This window comes from Nothoprocta perdicaria, unplaced genomic scaffold (genome assembly GCF_003342845.1).
Source record: "Nothoprocta perdicaria isolate Ctin4 unplaced genomic scaffold, notPer1 scaffold_193, whole genome shotgun sequence".
NCBI lineage: Eukaryota > Metazoa > Chordata > Aves > Tinamiformes > Tinamidae > Nothoprocta > Nothoprocta perdicaria.
The window spans coordinates 1,169,932-1,187,978 of NW_020455127.1; the positions used below are offsets into that span (position 1 = coordinate 1,169,932).

Genomic DNA, 18,047 nt, shown 5'->3' on the forward strand with positions numbered 1-18,047 from the left:
CAAACAAAGGAAGGAAAAAGGTAAAGCCAATGTTGAAGAGATCTGTCTCTAATGTTACCACAGGGTAAGTAGATTCACACTTCGGCATTTCATAGACATCTATAATAGGGTTGACTAAGAATAAATGCTATTATTTGCATTTTGCTTTCCCGAGAATCTTGCTGTAGTAGTGTTTAATTTAAGTACAGAAATCCAGACCTACCTCCGAGCACACCACAAACCTCTACAGCAAACCAAAGCACCTCTTACCCAATGCCCCAGCCCGTGTTCATATACCTAAAGTCTAACAGAGCAGGTCCTCATTTGAGCTACTACCCACCCAGGTGGAGAGCTGGCACTCGAGCAGTTAGGAGGCTTTCAGCAATTGTGGGTTCATTCAGAGAGATACAGGAATCCATGCAAGGCTCACAAAGCAGTGGCACGGTGACACGATTTAGCTTCTTTTTTTGCATGCATGTGTGCATATTTTCCTCCCTACTATGTCTTCTGAACAGTTTTCTTTTTTTCCCCCCTCTCCACAAAAGATTTTTGTCTCTACATCTAACCACCAAATGCTTAACCACCAGGATCACAGATGCAATAAAGAAAATTCCCAACTGCATTTTCTGACCTTCCAATGTTTGAAAATGGTATGAGTATCCATTTAAATTTTGACATTTACCACTACTGTTTGATAGTTACAGTTAAAAACTCTAGGAGCACTGTGTCTCAATCACCTCAATAATCTCTTACCATTCCTCTACCTTTGCCAGCACATACCAAGTAACTATTTTTTTATTAAAATGCAATGATTTATTTATATTTCTTTAGAAAGAAATATAAATCTTGTTCTGAAGAAGTACAGCAATTAGCAATCTCTTTGGTATAATGTCAATCTAAAATAAATTCCATCTTTTTTTTTTTTTAATACTCCAAAACATCATATTAAATTGGAACCTACTTAACAACCTAGAAAATCCACTAGGATTTTCCACCTGAAGCTTCAGTATTGGCCTTTGAAGAAAAAAAAATAAAAAAAAAAAAAAAGAAATGAACTTGCTAGATATCAGCAAAGCTTGAAGAGGGTCATAGAGAAGCATTACAACAAATGTTCTACTTGAGAGAAAAAAATATAAAAGCAGCTAATTCAATAAAACTAAACTCTTCAGAGTCATTTAGGCCTCTGTCCAGAAGACTAYACCTTGTGAAGATGCTTTTTTTTACTCTTGCAAACTGCAAATCTATTTGGCATTTTCATGGCTTAATGTAAATATTGTTTTCAACGGTTTCCAAATAAATGGCAACCTGTACTCATAAAAACTTACTTTTCAAATCCTGACTATTCTTTTTTTATTTCAAATTAAAAAAAAAAAGAAATATTTTATCTGGTAACTTGAATAAAGTAACAAGATGACTATTTCATCTGTGTCAGAGGAGTGTAATGACCGTAGACTGTTTTGATAGAAATTGTACAATTCTGATGACACCTGCCGCAAGTCTTGGTAATTTGGGTCCTTTTTTAAAATGATTTTAAAATAAACCATTTACGATTCCAGCTGAGAAATAAGATTTTTTAAAATCTAATTTCTCCTGTCACTGTCATGAGAATGCAACAAAGTAATACTAAAAAAACTGTCAGCAGATCTGGGTGGGAACATTTATCTGCCCAGCCCGCAAAGCTTTTCATGATTTCAGAGATGTTTTTTGAATGAAATGTAGACTTTTTGAGGTTTTTCATGAAAATAACAACAACAACAAAATATTCTAGAGGTTCGTGCACTTTCCTGAGATGCGTGCAATCGAAGTTCAGGTACCTCTGCTTCTTGATACAAATCCCAGCCTTTTCCGATGCATTCTTATTCCCTTCTTGGCTTCAGTTAATCAATAATTTTCCAATAAAAACTGTTCCATCTCAGCCCAAAGTAAAATTGTACCCAAATTACATGCTACTTACATGGGCAAAGAATTMATCTCAGTGCAAGATGCTGTAACATCAACAGCTACACAACAGCAGAGTAGGAATTCAATTCCAGGGGGCTGGGGAGAAAGTCAAATAATGCAAGCAGTGAAAGGGGGTTATCTTCAGATCTTAAAGCAGTGGGGAAAATTTACTGCCCTCCGAGAACTAAGAAAAGTGCTGTAGTAACTGCACTCTACTGAGCCTCCACAAGTCCTGCAGTAAAGCTTTGCTCCTGGAAATGAAAGAGAAAACTCGATTTCATCTGGAGCTTCTTGTCCCAGCTCTYACCACAGACACGGGAAGAAAAGTCCCTCACAATATGTCCGTGCCTCATGTTTCCATTTGGCCGAAGTGCAGGAAGAACATTTCCTGACTTCATAGAGATGTGCAAGGATAAATACAGCAAAAATGTGTTGACTGTTGCACAAGGACAGTAAGTTTTTTGTGCTAAAGCAGTGTACAAAGAAATGCTAACTTGGGACTGGGAGCACTTAGGTAAACTTTTAGCACAATTATGTACTATTGCAATACCGATYAGTTATTCTTTTAACATCATTTCTATTTATGAATTGTGAGTAGATTTCCAAGCTGTCAGCACAAATCATTGCATGTCCCCAAATGACTAAATAAAAATCAGTTTCAGTTCTGCTTCTGTTTAAAAGGCTTCACGCAGGCAAAGAGCCTATTTTAGGTAACAACATGGCAAATGAATGCAATTTCCTGCAAAGGGAAATTTATTATATCAGAGTTCTGCCTGTAATCAAAGAAACTAATACTGGGCCATAACAGAAAAAAACTATTTACTCCCTACCTAATGTCACACACAGAGGTGATGCGGGTAGCCCTAAAAGGAGAAATAGTCCCTCTCTCTCCTGTAATAGCATACCACAAAACCTGCAATTAGTGCCCTGTAGCTTTCAGTGGCAATGCAAGCACCTACGCAATTGCCAGGCGTAGGTTTTCAGCAGCCGGCCGGTGCCTTACTGCAAGAGCGAGGAGATTTTGGAAAGCAAGCACACCAAAGGAACTCTGCGCTCTCTCAGCAAAACCAGAGGGGTTTGGGCTCCTAGCACTTTTAGGCAGATAGGATGGGAGTTTATAATAAAGTGACAGGAAATATGGGGCATGAAGCATCAAAGYGGGTCGGAAGCCAGCATCCTTCAAGAAGAACAGCATCCTTTCACAAGGTCAATATAGCAACAGTAGAAAAGCCCTAGCAAAGGCCAAATTAAAAAAAAATGTAGATTGTATTTTCCCCAGTCATCCCTCTGTGCTTCGGTAACAACAGATCTGGAAATAGAGGCTGCATGCTATGGTTTGGGAGCGAGCAATTATTTTTGGTACTAATTATGTAAATAATGCACCATAACAAAATACCCCTTTCTAAACTTTGAAATAGTTTCCTTATTAATAAGGCAGCAGATTCTTAGTCAGAAGCTCCCACTGAATCTAGTTAGTGAGTGCACTTCCCCTTCTGTTTACTTTTCACATCTTCTAGAGCACGTGGGGTTATACGAGACGCACTTCAATCAGAGAGGTCAAAAAACGATGAGATTTGATATTTCTCTTGGAATTTTAATTGCATTTTGCTGTTTTGGGGGACTGGGCACAGGGGAGGCAAAGTAACAACACTCATTCAAAGAAATTGCTTGCCACAGGCGATTAGTAACTTAAGAGGTTTTTCTGTGTAAATTCCTATCTTCAGAAGTTTTACCGTGTACTGACTTTCAGGCAGGGCTGAGTGCTCCCTTTCTAAACAGCAGGTCCTTCAAGAAGGGCTGCATTCGATAACCTCAGCAAATAGCTGGCTGCTTCCCAAAGTCACCAGTCAATTTGTTAATAACTCACTATCTTTTATTGTACAACTGAGTTCTGAAAGCCTGATGCTCCTTTTTTTTTTTTTCTCACCCTGATAATGCTAGTTAATATGAATCATAAAAAAGCAGCTGTTACTTGACTGATGCCCTTTCTTTTACCCTCTACTTGAGGCAAAGAAAATTAGACTCTGAACCTATGTAGTACTTCGCTCAGCTAGAGAATGAAACTTGGTTAGTGGTTTTAAACTCAATTCAAATTTTCAGGCTGGCATTAAGACTGGCACAATAAAAAATGACCATAAAGTCAGACTTCAAATGCAAAGAGTAGGGGTTTTTTTTCCTCACTGAAGAGCATCAGGTATAAATAGACGTACAGCAAATGTTTGCCCTATATAGTAGCGTGCACCTGGCTTGACCGCTCGTACGACTTCCCTCTGTGCATTGCCTAAACACCTGCATGACCACACACATACAGGCCTCACCACCCATTTCCCCTGCCACCCCCTCCTCAGCCTCCCTCCTCAGAGAACCACAGAAACATCTAGCCGCATCTCACACAGAACAAAACATTCAAACCATTATAGGAAGAAGGGGGGGAAAAAAAAGAGAAAAAAAGAAGCACATTTGTTTTAGTAAAGCTTTGAACTTGTACAAGTTRCAATTGGTACAATCACCTAAGGAAATGCAGGTAACAGTAGAAACTCGAAAGGCCTCAAGAAATGCTAAATATCTTTCTATAAACCTGCACCCCCCTCACAAACAAACAGGCCTTATGGATGCAAGGATACTAAGAAGCAAAGGGAGGGCCGAAAAAAAGCCCGAAAAGTGCAATGGGAAGCCCAAGATCTGATAGCAGCTCAAATGTAGACAAGGTGAGTGGTCAAACATCATACTTCAGACTACTTAGAATGATGTAGTCACTGAAAAACCCCTCAGAACACCCTACTAGGAGATGAGGRGAAAGGCTCAGTGAAAAAAAAAATCAATAATTTCAATTATTTATAAATAAAATCAATAAATGAATCAAAATGAATAAAGACACTGAAAGCTTGGAGAGGACYCACATTTTGTGCAAGGGTAGAACAAAGAGTACACGGCAGATGTGAAACATGYTGAAGCAAGGCACCCAGGAGAAATCAAACTGGTTGGCACTTGAAAAAGGAGGAGATTTTAGTGCAGAGATGCTGCACAAAAAAAAAAAAGGCTCCACAGAGCCTTAGAAAAGCAGAGAATAAAACTTGAGCAACCCTCATAATCCAATAGTTTCTAAGGCTTGAGCAAGATGGTGGCACACTTAAATATGCCTAGCTGCTTTAGAAGCCACAGCCATCTTGACGCTAATAAACATGCCTGAGATCATCTTTGCTGAACCACTGAAGACATGCGATCCTCCCACTACACTCTTCTTTTAAAAAGTTTGAACAACTAGATTAGTGATGCTGGTAGGTCTTTATCTCTGCTGTTACCCGAAGAAATACCATCTAAAGTTGGTGAGAAAAACTTACATTTTTACTGAAATCACTTGGACTTTTATATGGTTCATTTCAAGAGAGCTGGGGTTCGGCTGAATGAAAAGAAGGGCCTTGAAGCCCAGCCGCAGACTGCGCTCCCAGCAGCGAACACGGTGGGATCTGTGGGCCTTCTTGCGGAGTTTACGCTAATAATTCATCTCCAAAAGGTCTGAAGACCCATGAAATTCCTGTATGTCGTCACTGATCTATACAGAGACAGGTCCCCTGAATAGATGCTCCCAGCTCTGCTTTTGGACTGTGTTCCCTGATATCCAAAGACAACAGCGATTGGAATGGCAGCACTGGCAGAGCAAGCCTTGGGGGCTAGGAATGTATCGGGGTTGCTGGCTGGCACTGGAGTGCGTGGGGGCACTTCCTCTACAGAAGTCATGTGAATTAGTCAAATGAAAGCAGCTCAGGTGCCCTACCCATGTGGCTACCACGGCTCTGCCAGCACTGGAAACCAGTTTATCCCCCTACAAACCACCACCAGGGTGCACGTATTCAGGGGGACAAGGGCAGAGTCCTCCCCTAGGTCTGAGTAGCCAGTCTGGAAGCAYCAGTGAGGGGGTATCCTCTGAAAGGTGAGTCTGTCAGCCTCCAGCACAGGGCTCACCTATGCTGAAAGACAGAGGTGAAAAGCAGGACAAATGACCCCTGCCCACCAATACCTAAATTTGGCATAGGACTGGATAGGAAAGCATTGCCTCTAAATCAGGGGTTGTGAAAAGGTCCAGAGGAAGTGAAAAAGGAAGATCACAATGAAAACAGGATTTCCAAAACACTGCACATGGCTAAGGTATATATTTACACAACGACTAAAGTATATATTTAATTATCATAATTAAATAACAGCAAACATTCATCATTTGTTCTTATTTAACTAAAATCAGCCTCTGCAAGGAAGCGTCCGCATGGTTACAGGCCAGAAAAGTAAGGCCAGGTCTTTTTTCCCCAGGACGTACAGGATTGGCACGTGAACTGCACATATTGAACGCGATAAACTGCAGTGTAAAAACCTAAGAGGGSGAGGTGTCTGCTCACAGCTGTAGAGTACAACTGGTTATCGACCTCGAGGTATCTCATTTCGACAGAAATCGCGATATGTAACCTTCTTATTTTTTATTTCAAGAAAGGAAGGTGGGTTTGGGTTTTTTTTTTTTTTTTGAGTCATGCTTTAACAGGGGTGGTAATTACCAGGGCAGCATAGCTGGAGAAGACCTTTGGCAGTTCACAAAGAGCAAACACACCTAAACTAATCTGGACATACATCTGCCAAAATACACAAGGGTAGACCATCGTTGCTCCTCAAATTCGTAAAATTGACATTGTGAGAGCCTATACAAATCTACCTCAAGGATCATTTTACTTGCTTTTGAACATGCAAGTTTACCTTTAACACCACCCCATTTCTTAGCAAACAGGAGGGAATATTAACTTTCATTTAAAAAGAGAGCTGAGAGGGCTTTAAGGGCACAATCAGTTATTAGCATCAGCAGATCGCCAGTTCACTCAGACAAGGGACATGCTCCTACATGCCAGTTCAGACACTTCCAGGATATGTATGGCTGTGATCTACACAGCTAGAGCAATAAACCATAAACACCAGTACTCCGTGGGAACAAGCACTTCTTGAGTATTGAAGTACTTTGTGCATTCATGCTCAGCATTTTGATTTCATGTGCCATGAAATAACATGAGCTAGCAAGGCCTGTACTACTTGTCAACCCTTCATAGCGGACGATAGCCAATGATTTGCCGAGAGAAATGTAACTGTGGCTGGTATTCCTTTATCTTGCTTTTTGCTACAGGCATTTTTCTTCATGTTGACAGATGCCAGTCACCAGCAGCATATTTCTAACACCACACGTGAACAGGCAAGAATTACTGACCTGTTTCGTGTAAACTCAATAGTGAAATATTTCTTTCCTCACTCTATCAGCTATATGATATCCCCTAAGAGATAAAAACCAGCTCAAACATCAGGGAAAAAAAAAGAATATGCTCTCCATTTGATGCTGCCATTCAGCGAGACGTCTGGAATCAGGTGCATGGCTATCTTACAGGAAACACTGCTTCTGAATACTGATGTATCAAATTCTATGTGTGCACTGATTTTATATGGCAGATCTTTACTTTTTTGAGGTATCAAGTAAGTATTTAGGAAATTTGATAACTTGAAATAAACTTAGCATTTTTCATTCTAGAAATATCTACCTGTTTTTTTCACAAAACATGACTTGTAGAATTGATCTTGCTTTAGAATATTGAAGACCACTTTTAAATCTAAAACCACTACCAGCTTTCATCTGCCAAAAAAGATTTAGTGAGTATAAATTGCTAACATTACAAGTGCTTACCCACTTCAGTACTAAGTAAAGATGATTAGAGGGTAGAATGACGGGAAACCTAAAATGCTGACAGTTGACAGCATGACACAGTGACAGTTTAACYAGCAAAAGATGGTGTTAAAGAAACAACAAAAAAAGTCAGTTTGACTTGTTCTATTAACAGGATTTTTTTTCTTTTTTGTAACAGGAATCCTTCTCATTTTACTGACCACAGAATTAAAAACAGTCCTGTGGATCACATAACCTGACTGCTGCTTTACAGTACTGTGCCCTTCAAGTAGCGCAGCAGACCCCAAAACGCCATTTTGAACATGCCTAGGAGGGGAGGGGTGCTTGGCMGGGTCCATACCCCACTCCACAGGGAGAAACCCACCACCAGTAGGACTGTATTACCCTGCCGCATGGCAAGGGACCAGCTAGCCCTTTCAGAAGAGTTTTACTATTAAACAAACAGCTTTGTTTTGTATCTGCAAATCTGATCGGCTTGTTTTCACACACTCTGTTATTGTACATTTCCCCTTAAACKTGCAGTTCTGGTCTCTTAAGTGGATTCTGTGAATAAAGCAGCCTCAAAAACAATATATGACCCAGTTTAAAAGGGATGCTATTGCAACTCTGGAGATAAGCTTTGAAAAATGTATCTGCACATTTCACTGGCATATTTCACAGCTGTATTTGTAAAGATTTATTCTGCCGTAAAGATCTTTAGCAATCAGTACAGCTCTGCATTGACGGGAAATTCTCTAATAAACCATTTTCAGAGACTCTCCTGTCCCAGTAATAAGCAGCTCAGCAAATTCCMCGCAATCCAAATGATACCTGATGCCGTGGCACTGACTAGAAACTCTAGTAGTTAGGATGCAGGGATGCATAAAGCCACTTTTAATCACCACTGCTACCAAAACGGTTACCTCACACTTGCCTCGATGCTACAATTTTCTAGGTTTTGAAAATTGAAAATAGAGTGCTTTTTAAATCACCTATTTTTTGAGGAGGGAAGTTACCTAGCCCATTMTTTCCTAGCCAAAAGAACCAGAAAGAGGAATTCTGTATAAGGTTTGGCATTCCCTTCCTACCCCCAAATTTAGGGTCTGTAAAGCATAACTTGCTTATTATTCATCGAAATGAAAGGATTGTCTATCTCACTAATAAACAGGCAGGTAAGTGGGCAAACATATTCAAAAAACAGTCTTTCTATATATTGCGGAAATAACACCCTCCCCACCCAACACTCTCCTAACTACAGCTTCTCAAACCTTTCTAACTCAGCCCAGGCCAGAGCACTCTTGTCTATCATCTCCACACGCAGGCACTTTGCCATGCGCAGACCCATGCTAGCCCTAGCCATGCCATAGAGGGGCAGCCTTTCCTAAAACATGGCTTTAATGATACAAAGCCACCCCTCCTGCCAGCCCAAGTTCAGCCCCTACCACTAGTCCGAAGCATCTCTGCCTCTCTACCTCTCAAGTCCCGATCTTCCCCTTCAACGCTAGCACAGCCTCCAGGTCATTGAGGCTGGAGGGAAGGGACCCCAACAGCCTTTCCAGCCCATAGTCGCAAAACTCACTCGACCTTCCCAATCCAGGGAATGCTCCGCTGCATTGGGGTCTAGCTGGAAAGACCCCCACGGGCTCTCAACTTGCTCATGAGGGGCAGCACAGGCAGCAGRCCTGGGTTGGAGGGCACAGAAGCTGGAAATGGTCTGTGGTGTGAAAGCCTTTCAGACACCTCATGAGCACCATCCTCCCTTCCAAAAGTCAAATAGTTTTTAAAATGTGCATTCTACATACGTATGCCTATAAAGCATGGTATCGATAACTATTCGTGTAAATAAGCATAGCCGAAGCGGAGGAGGCGCTTTCGGGCTCCGCCCGCCCTTCCCCACTCCTCCCGGCGCTCTCGCCTACCTGCGCCCAGGCCGCCGCCGCCGGCAGTGCCGCCGCCCGGCTCGGAGTGCGGGGGGCTCCGGGCGGGCTGCGCAGGGCAGGGCCGGGCCGGGCCGGGCCCGGGGGGCGGCGGCGGCTGCATCGCGTGCGAAGCGGGGCAGCGCGGCGGGCCCGCTCTGAGTCAGCGCTCGCCGCGGCGGTGAATGCTGCGGCCGATGAGCAAAAGGGAGACAGACGCTGAGTGATCTCGCGCGCCCGCCAGGAGGGCCGCCTGGCACGCAAAGTGTTTTCCTCTCACGCCGCCGGGAGCCTCCCGGGGCGCCGAGCGCTGCCACCTCCGGCCGCCCCCGGGGAGCCGTGGCGGGAGGGAGGCAGGTGGAGCCAGAGGCTCGGAATAGAGACAACCTCGTCCCGCTTAAGAAAGACAGTGTAGAAACAGCGCGGGGGCTCCGGGAGAGGGGCCGATGAGGGGAGCGAACGGCCCCTCTCCTGCGGACCAACGGCCGTTAACGGCCGCCTGCGCCCTTCATCGACCCCCCCCGCGGCCCAACGGCTGTTAACGGTCGCCAGCTCCCCTCATCACCCCTCTCCCGCTGACCAACGGCCGTTAACGGACGCCGGCGTCCCTCATTGCCCCCCTCCTGTGGTACAACGGCCGTTAACGAACGCCCGCGCCCCTCATGGGCCCCTTCCGCGATGTAATGGCCGTTCTCACACGTCATTTGTCCAACCATAACAGTCAACCTGCATGGTCAAGGGTATCTGGAGAGACCTGATCCTTCCTGCGCCAGCAACAACTTAAACSACTTTCTTTTCAAGAAAGACTTTTTTTTTTTTTCTTCAGAAATTGGGAGCGCACCAACACGTATCGAAATTTCATGCCCCAGAACTCAGTTGAACCAGTTACACCACAAGCTTTTCCCAGGGCTGGCAGGCCGTGGATGATTACTCACACAGAAAGCTTCTGTAACGTGGATGTCCCCTAAGTGAGCGTTTCGCTAATTAAAATCTCTCCAAGAATGCCAAAGCACCTAGTGAACTTTCACAGATGTGCGTGACTTGGGATGTGATTTTCATGTCTATTTTGCAAACAAACAACCAAACATGTACATATATAGCTGAACATGCAAGGATTAAGCTGTTTATTCTTACTGAAAAGTGGGAGTGTGAATGACATTTTCTAACGCCCAGTGTAAAACATAAAATGCAGGATATTGGATGGGGTGAGGGTCTTATGAATATATCCCAGAATCTTTTTTGGAATAAAATGTTTTCTTTTCCTACTTTGCCATTACATGGCTGCTTTCTCAGTGGCTCACCTGGTAATTTCTGCCTCTAAAGAAATTAGCCAAGACAATGCCAGTAATGTCAAGGGTTAAAAGTGGCTTTGGGAAGGATAGTGCTTTTCATAGATTGCTCTATGATGCGGATTGTACAGCAGATTAACCATTAGGTTTATGAAGCTGGGAAAATTTCAGATTACTTCTTTTAAAGCATACCCATGCTCTCAGGATTTAATAAGACCAAATGCAGAGGTCTTCCAGCTGAATCAGATTTGTTCATATACTGAAATCAGTCAAGTATCACACATAGCTAGCCAGTATATGGCTGCCTAGGATTCACTGGAGGTTATGTTATAGAGAAATTAAAAGATTATAACTAAATGCATCTAAAAAGCAAAATCTTCATTAGTATTAATGTGGAATTCTTCTCAMTACTTAACTGAAATAAATATGTAAATGGTACAGTAGAGAATTCTCACCATGCTACATCAACAAAGTTACAGACTTTTAAGTGCAACAGGAATCTCCTGTGCTTTCCTTGCTTTTTCTTACCGTTTGGGCAGTGCCTAAGGGAAGGTTCAGAAGTGTGAAGCAATGATTCCAAGAGCATGTTAAGACTCCTTTGTACAGCTCTTTAATTTATCACTCTTAAAGAAATACTTCTGAAGTGCTGGACTTCAGAAGAAGAGAAATAGCACTATCCTGAGTAAACTCTCAGCATGTCAACTGCTTTGATAGGGCAAGAATGAATTTGAATGAATTCTTACAAGAGTTACATAAAGGAAGAAAGACTGAGCGGACACATGCAAAACAAGCAGGGAGGAAATATTACTGCACCTTCAGGAGAAACTTCAGAACTTCAGGAGCTGAAGTTTCTGATCTTTTCATGTGGTAAACACATTAGCCCAAAATGAAGTTTTTTATCAGCCCCAAAYGCCCTTTTCTAAACTGTCTTCTAAGTACCAGTGCATTTGCATAATTTGCGTGTTCATATTTGTGGATGACCGGGGAAGCATTGTAGATAGTCTAGTCAAAACAGGCAGTAATAATAAAAAACAAAATGCAGAAGAGGTCTGCAGAGGTGAGGAGGTGAAGTAACTAGAACACTTACTGTTCTGCATAGGGATGTCCATGGTTCCAAGTAGCTGCTGAGACACAGAAAATGTGGGATGARCTTTATTAGTCCAGACAAGTAGTTTAATGAAAGCTTATATTGATAGCCTTTTTTTCATAATTGAAGAAAAAGAGAGACTTACGAGTCTCATTTCTTCAGAAGAACACTTTCCTGCGTTACTCCTAGCCTACCACACAGCTGCAAAAAGGCAGCAGCTAGAACATGTTCAGGTTCGTGATGAAGCAGCTTCTGGTCAGGAACAGAGACTTTGGGGGAAGTAATTCAGAATGGGTAAGAAGGAAGCTCTGGAGAATCAGATACTGGCTCCAGGCAGTCTGTCTGACCATTTAGAAGGAAAATGTCCAAAAAACGTTTTCAGTAGCCAGCAAAGTCAGTGGAGAAAGAGATGCTACCTATTAGAAGATTGGCACAGAGATGCCCTGAATGGGCAGCTGTTATCTGTTAATTAGCTTTATTTATTTTATTTATTTTATTTATTTTATTTATTTTATTTATTTTTTTTTTGCCAGCTATTTATATTAACTTGCACACTCAAACACAGCTTGGGGGAAGGAGATCTTCGAGGAAACATGTTCAGCCTGTAAAGTCTTCATTGCCCATTCTTCTTCCTTCACTCTAAACTGCTTTTCCCTCTTCCTTTTCACCCAGCATTCCATGTGAAGACGATGGGGCCAAATTCTTCTCAGTGGTAGCCAGTGACAGAACAAGTGGTAGTGGGATAAATTGAAACACAGGAAGTTTCATCTTTGTACGAGGAAGAACTTCTTTCCAGCAAGGGTGACAGAGCCCTGGAACAGGCTGCCCAGGAAGGTTGTGGAATCTCCTTCCCTGGAAATCTTCCAAACCCGCCTGGATGCCGCCCTGTGCCCCGTGCTCCGGGTGTCCCTGCTGGAGCAGGGGGGTTGGATTAGATGATCTCTAGAGGTCCCTTCTAACCTTAAGCGTTCTGTGATTTCTCTTTTTCCCCACGCATCTGCCCAAGGGCAAGGCCACACATGAATGGCTCCCTTTTCTTCTTTGGACTTCTCTCTTTCTCCTGCTTTTCCTATAGTCAGCTACCCACTACCTAAGAACCTAGAAATAGTGTCAGGGAACAGCAAGAGCAGGGCTGCTGCAGGACAAGCCAGGAGTCCAGGATAACCCCAGCAGAAGTGATACCCTGTCCCCCAGCTAGGACAGGGCTCCACAGTACCCAGAGGTCAGGTGGTGACAGTGTCATTCAACAGCCCCAGAGAGAAAGCGACATAACAAGCTTGCTGCAGGTGTCATCTAGGGAACGCAACCAGGACGGCAGGACATAGATCTAGAGGCAAAGCTACAGCCCAGGTCCAAGGTTCATCCCAGAGGCAGGGATGGACACAAGACTGCATATAATATAGGTTCAGCATCCTCGCAGGAAAATCAGTAGKCCTGGACAGCAAGGCCATGCACTAGTCTAACTCCAGTGCCTGAGCTTAAATGGGACTCCTGGGCCCATGGACAGGGCTCATGGTGRGGGCCCCAGGTAGCACTGGTCAGAGCCTTGGTTTCAGAGGAATTTTCTGCTCATTTCTGCTTAATGAAGAAGCTGATGGTTTTCTGTATCCATTGTGAGCCTCTGAGATGAGGCACAGTTACACAGGACTGTGAAGGACCTTCAAGGCCTTCATAGATGGTCCTCAACAGAAGTCAAGAACCATCTTGAAACTAGTGAGAAATATCCCCCACATTTCTCCCCTGAAAAGTCTGTTCAGTCACCTCATTGATCTAATGATTAAATAGCTTGGAAGGCCCTGCTCACATTRATTTTCTTAAATGGTCTGAAGTCTGTGGATACTTGTGCAGGGGCACCCACTTGCTCCTGACGCCGGCAGGGAGCACAGTCAGTTGGACCCAGCATTACAAATTCTCGTGGTCTTTTCTGATTTGAGTCAGTCACTGCTGTGCGTGCCGTGCTGTGGCTGCCCCAAAAGATGCTCGAGTGATCCCGCACAGGGCAGAGCCTGAGCTTCATGAAGTGGACTGAACAGTCAGGTTATAATGTCATAGCCACATTATGTACAGAACACATAACAACTTCTTGTGAGTCACAGCTTCATTCTCAGCAGGATGGGAGGCCAAAAGTGCGCGGGATTTTTTAACACTCAGTAACAAGTAGGAAACTTAAGGAAGTGTAACAACCAACATTTTTTTTTTTTTATTAGAGGGACAATGACCAAGCCATTCAGGAAGAATTAATTTTCAGGATTTGGCTACAGACGAGCTCTGCAATTTCATTGCCTTCYCCATACCCAGCAGTGTTTCACACGTTTTGGGGAGACTTCAACGGATGGGGTCAATCCTCCAGTCTCTGAAGCTGGGTTCCCTCTAGTGGCATTAGCAGGAGCATCAATTCTGTGTTATTGACTGATCTTGGTCCGTAGTAGGGGCAGGGAGAAAGAGGACACTGCAGGATGCTACCAACTCACATCAGGAAACACTGACTTGTCTTTATCTGGCTAGTAGCCTAGGATTTTTGTATTCCACAGGTTCTTTAATTTTTCTATCAGCTGTTCAAGCATTGCATTGATTTTAGTTGTCTCTTTAATGAGGTAGTTCCTGCAGGGGACAAGAACGCGTGTGGTAAGATACATAAATATGCAAAATATACAAATAAAGTGTTATCTCTGTTTACAGTAGTTATCAAGGTACCTTTCTTTCACACTGCCTGTCAGTTCAAAGCTTCTCAGCAGTCCTTCAGGTGCTTTCCTCAGAAAGCAGGAACAGGCAATCTGTATTTGCCGTGAGTTATATGAAAGTGCATCTCTTGGGCTATCGTGTTTCTCCTTTTGGGAGGAGAGCAGCTCTTTTTCCCTTTCTTGAAGGAATACAAATTTACAGCCAGAGCTAGTTCTGTGGCTTGGGCTCAGTAATACCGGCGTTTCCTGGTATGTACTCAGTACTCGGCCCCTCACAAGCAGATCTACAGCACCTGCACAGCCCCTAGCCCTCACTCCTTGTGTACGAAGAGATGTCCACAATCACACAAGCACTACCGTGTTCAACATGCGTCCCTGGAAGGCACTGCACCTCCATGTGAAATCCTCTCACCCTCACAAGAGCCCCTGCCCATTGCATTCACAACAGGCTTCATTCACCTTTTCATTGCTCTCCTCAGGGATTTACTGGCTTAATCTGTACTTCCTCACAYTCCTCCCTCACCTTCCCCATCTGTGGCTATCACAACAGCGGCACAGAAAACCTTTCCATACCTGGTACCAACAATTGCTGGAGTCTGGGCGACATTCTCCAAGAACTGACCGGCTCTAGGGGACATCTTGTTCACGGTTTCATAGACGGCAGCGAAAAACGAATCGGGGAGGACCATCCAGTCACGGCGGTTATCCCTCTCAAAGATGGACTTTGAGTGCACTTCTGAGAAGGAGAAAGCAAAAACCATGAGGTTTCCCCAGTCACTCATCTCTCAGAAGTTTGCCTGGAGGTGCAATGGGAAGAGACTAGAACTTCTTCACAGATTCAAAGCCCCTTCCTCCCCTCCCATTTCCTCTGCACCCAAGATCACCTCATCTCTCATACTCAGGTACCTAGGTCCTAGGGTTTACCTGGCCGAGTATTTGCACTAGCTATGGAAGACTTTCATGCAAGGCCCTACCAGTTGGATTCACACTCGCTAGCACTGTAAATTCATGGTCTTGGGCTGTGCTGTGTTACTGGGCTTCAGTGCATTGGGCTTTATGGTTGGGAGAAACTTCCTCTCAGTTCTCTTGCTCAAGGCTCTGCTCTCTTGTAAAGCAGAGCCTTGCCCCAGCCAGGCAGAAAGGCTTTTCCGACTTACCTGGGAAAGTGGTGCCAAGGAGTAGAATGAGAGCTAGTACCAATACTCTGGACTGCAGCATGGTTTGCAGTATCAGTTCAGCCCTGTGTATAAAAGACCATCTGGAATCACCATATAAGGGTATATTATCAGAGAAATAAAGCAAGAAAAGATCATGGTGCATTTCCTCTTCAGAAGTGACAAAAAGATAGTTAAAATGAGAGTCTCTTGATTTGTATAAGAATAAATATCCACAATGAATGATGCCTTTCAGAGCTCCATAAAATATATTAACTTCCTTTATACAAGATCTAACCCCYTTTTTTCTTCATATGAACACATCACTAAAACTGGCATAGGTTAGAACACACGTACAAGTGAAAAATACACATTATGGGATTTTTKTTTGATTGATTGATTCTTTTGTTAATTGACTTGAAGAATCTTGTTCTGATCAGTGCAGCACTTAAGATGCTCTTCTTAATGATTTGATGAGCCGAGTATTTGGTCTCCCTATAGTTGAGAAATGCCAGTGAGATTCTCTCATCATTTTTGCATCATGATTAGCAGTTATTAACWTACACAGAACACGTTCTCAAAAAGGGAATAAATGCAATCTTTATCCTCACCTACCTTTGTCTAYTCTAAAAGCCAAAGTTAAAGAACTCTCCAAGAGTCAGTATTTGGTAATTGAAAAGCATGACATAATATTTAAATAAGCTTTTCAAATGCTGTACATTTAAAAAGGCATTTAGAAGTTAAATTTGATTTATGCCCAAAGTAAAGGAGTGTGTCACTTGGGCAACATGAACAAAATAACGCAGTGCTAGGAACTGCMTGGAACAAAGACTGTGAGTTGGTTACACATGACTTTGCTAGCATCTGTGCCAGTCAGCTGCTAGTCAGTGGTCCTTATTATTCTACAATAAGGCAGTTTCCATTCTTATTAATTTCCAGTTATACACAGATTTGCTCCAAAAGCTATTGCTCYATCTTCACTTAGCCATTTGCTGATCAGCAGCAGTCGCTCAGTTATCATCCCTCCTTACTTTTTAAACCCAGAACCAGTACCTTCCTCCGTAGATGCAAGTTATAAATTGGCTTTCAGAGAGCATGAAGATCTTACCTGCTTTAAAACCTGTACACTCAACATGGACCAGTTTGGAAGAAGTTAATGTATCTTGCAGAACTGAAACTCTCTAAAACCTGTCATGGGCTTGGCCCTCCTATATGTCATATGGAGCATCCAGCACTTGACCTCAGTCCAGGTTACTCAGGTGCTCCCACCCTCCTCCATTTCAGCGTTATTCCTAGCTAGGGAGCCTGAGAAGGATTCACACTTGGTCTTGCAAGAAAAGTGGGACAAAATAGGGAGAAAACCTCCAAGAAAAGTAGGACAAAATAAGGGGAAAACCTCCATTCATTTCCATATGGTCTCGCTATGCCAGTCGTAAAGTCAACACCACCAAGAACAGAGAGTTCAGCTCTTACCTGTCCTGCTTCCTCTCTGTCTTGCAGGCAGAAGCCGAGCTAGATGCTCATCTGAGGCGCTGGCATTTATGCAAAGCTAATATAGAGATAGCAAGGGGTCAAAGGTCTTATTTTGTTTCCCCATTTGCTCTTTGGTAAGTAGATTCATCTCACTAGGATGGGCAAGAAGTTATGCAGGACTCTGAACCCACTATTGGGATTTGGTAATGGAGGGCAGCCTGACCTGAACCTAAGAGACATAGAAGGCGGCTTCTGGGTCACTGAGTCCCCTGCTTTTGCTGGCCACTGTGTCATAGAGACCCCTTTCATAAGCTGACCAAATTCCACATGAGCAGTAGCTGGCCGAGTTCTCCTCCCGCCATTCCTGTGGAAAGGCCTGTCCTGTATCTTACCAGCTCTGATGGTTGGACTTACTTATGTCTGTTACATTCCTTTAGATTTTGCTCTTGCTTTCCAAAAAACACTTTAGCAAAATGGTACATGTGGGTAAGTGYACATACACAATCCCCTCTCAGATTTTTTCTTTTTCCATGTCCAACACTTTCTAYGCAGGCTCATGAGATGTGGGTACACCTGGACTAGCTGTCGAAACTTGCAGGGACAGGATAACTTCTCAGCAGGCTCCTCAGAGAACTGGACCTAACCAGAAAGTGGCTGCAGGGCCGCTAAAGGTCACTTGCTTCCTATAGCTTGAATTTCAGCTGCCCACTGGGTCATCCCTCAAGTCAACCATCTGTATTTGGCACGTATACGGCACATGGAGCAGGAGAGGGAGAGACAGAAAGGCTGCAACACTGTGCTACAAGCAGCATTAGCTTAGGGAAAAGGGGAAGCTCTGAGG

At 43.5% G+C, this 18,047-nt stretch overlaps 1 protein-coding gene across 1 annotated transcript; it reads right to left on the reverse strand.

The window, feature by feature from the left end:
• Positions 1-14,121: 14,121 nt before the first annotated feature.
• On the reverse strand, positions 14,122-17,248 carry LOC112945580 (apovitellenin-1-like). Its single transcript, XM_026037218.1, has 4 exons — positions 17,207-17,248; positions 15,737-15,819; positions 15,153-15,315; positions 14,122-14,499 (listed from the first exon to the last, which is right to left on the reverse strand). Exons 2-4 carry the CDS (start codon positions 15,795-15,797, stop codon positions 14,400-14,402), a joined length of 324 nt encoding a protein of 107 aa, XP_025893003.1. The 5' UTR covers positions 15,798-15,819; positions 17,207-17,248; the 3' UTR covers positions 14,122-14,399.
• Between the last annotated feature and the right edge of the window lie 799 nt (positions 17,249-18,047).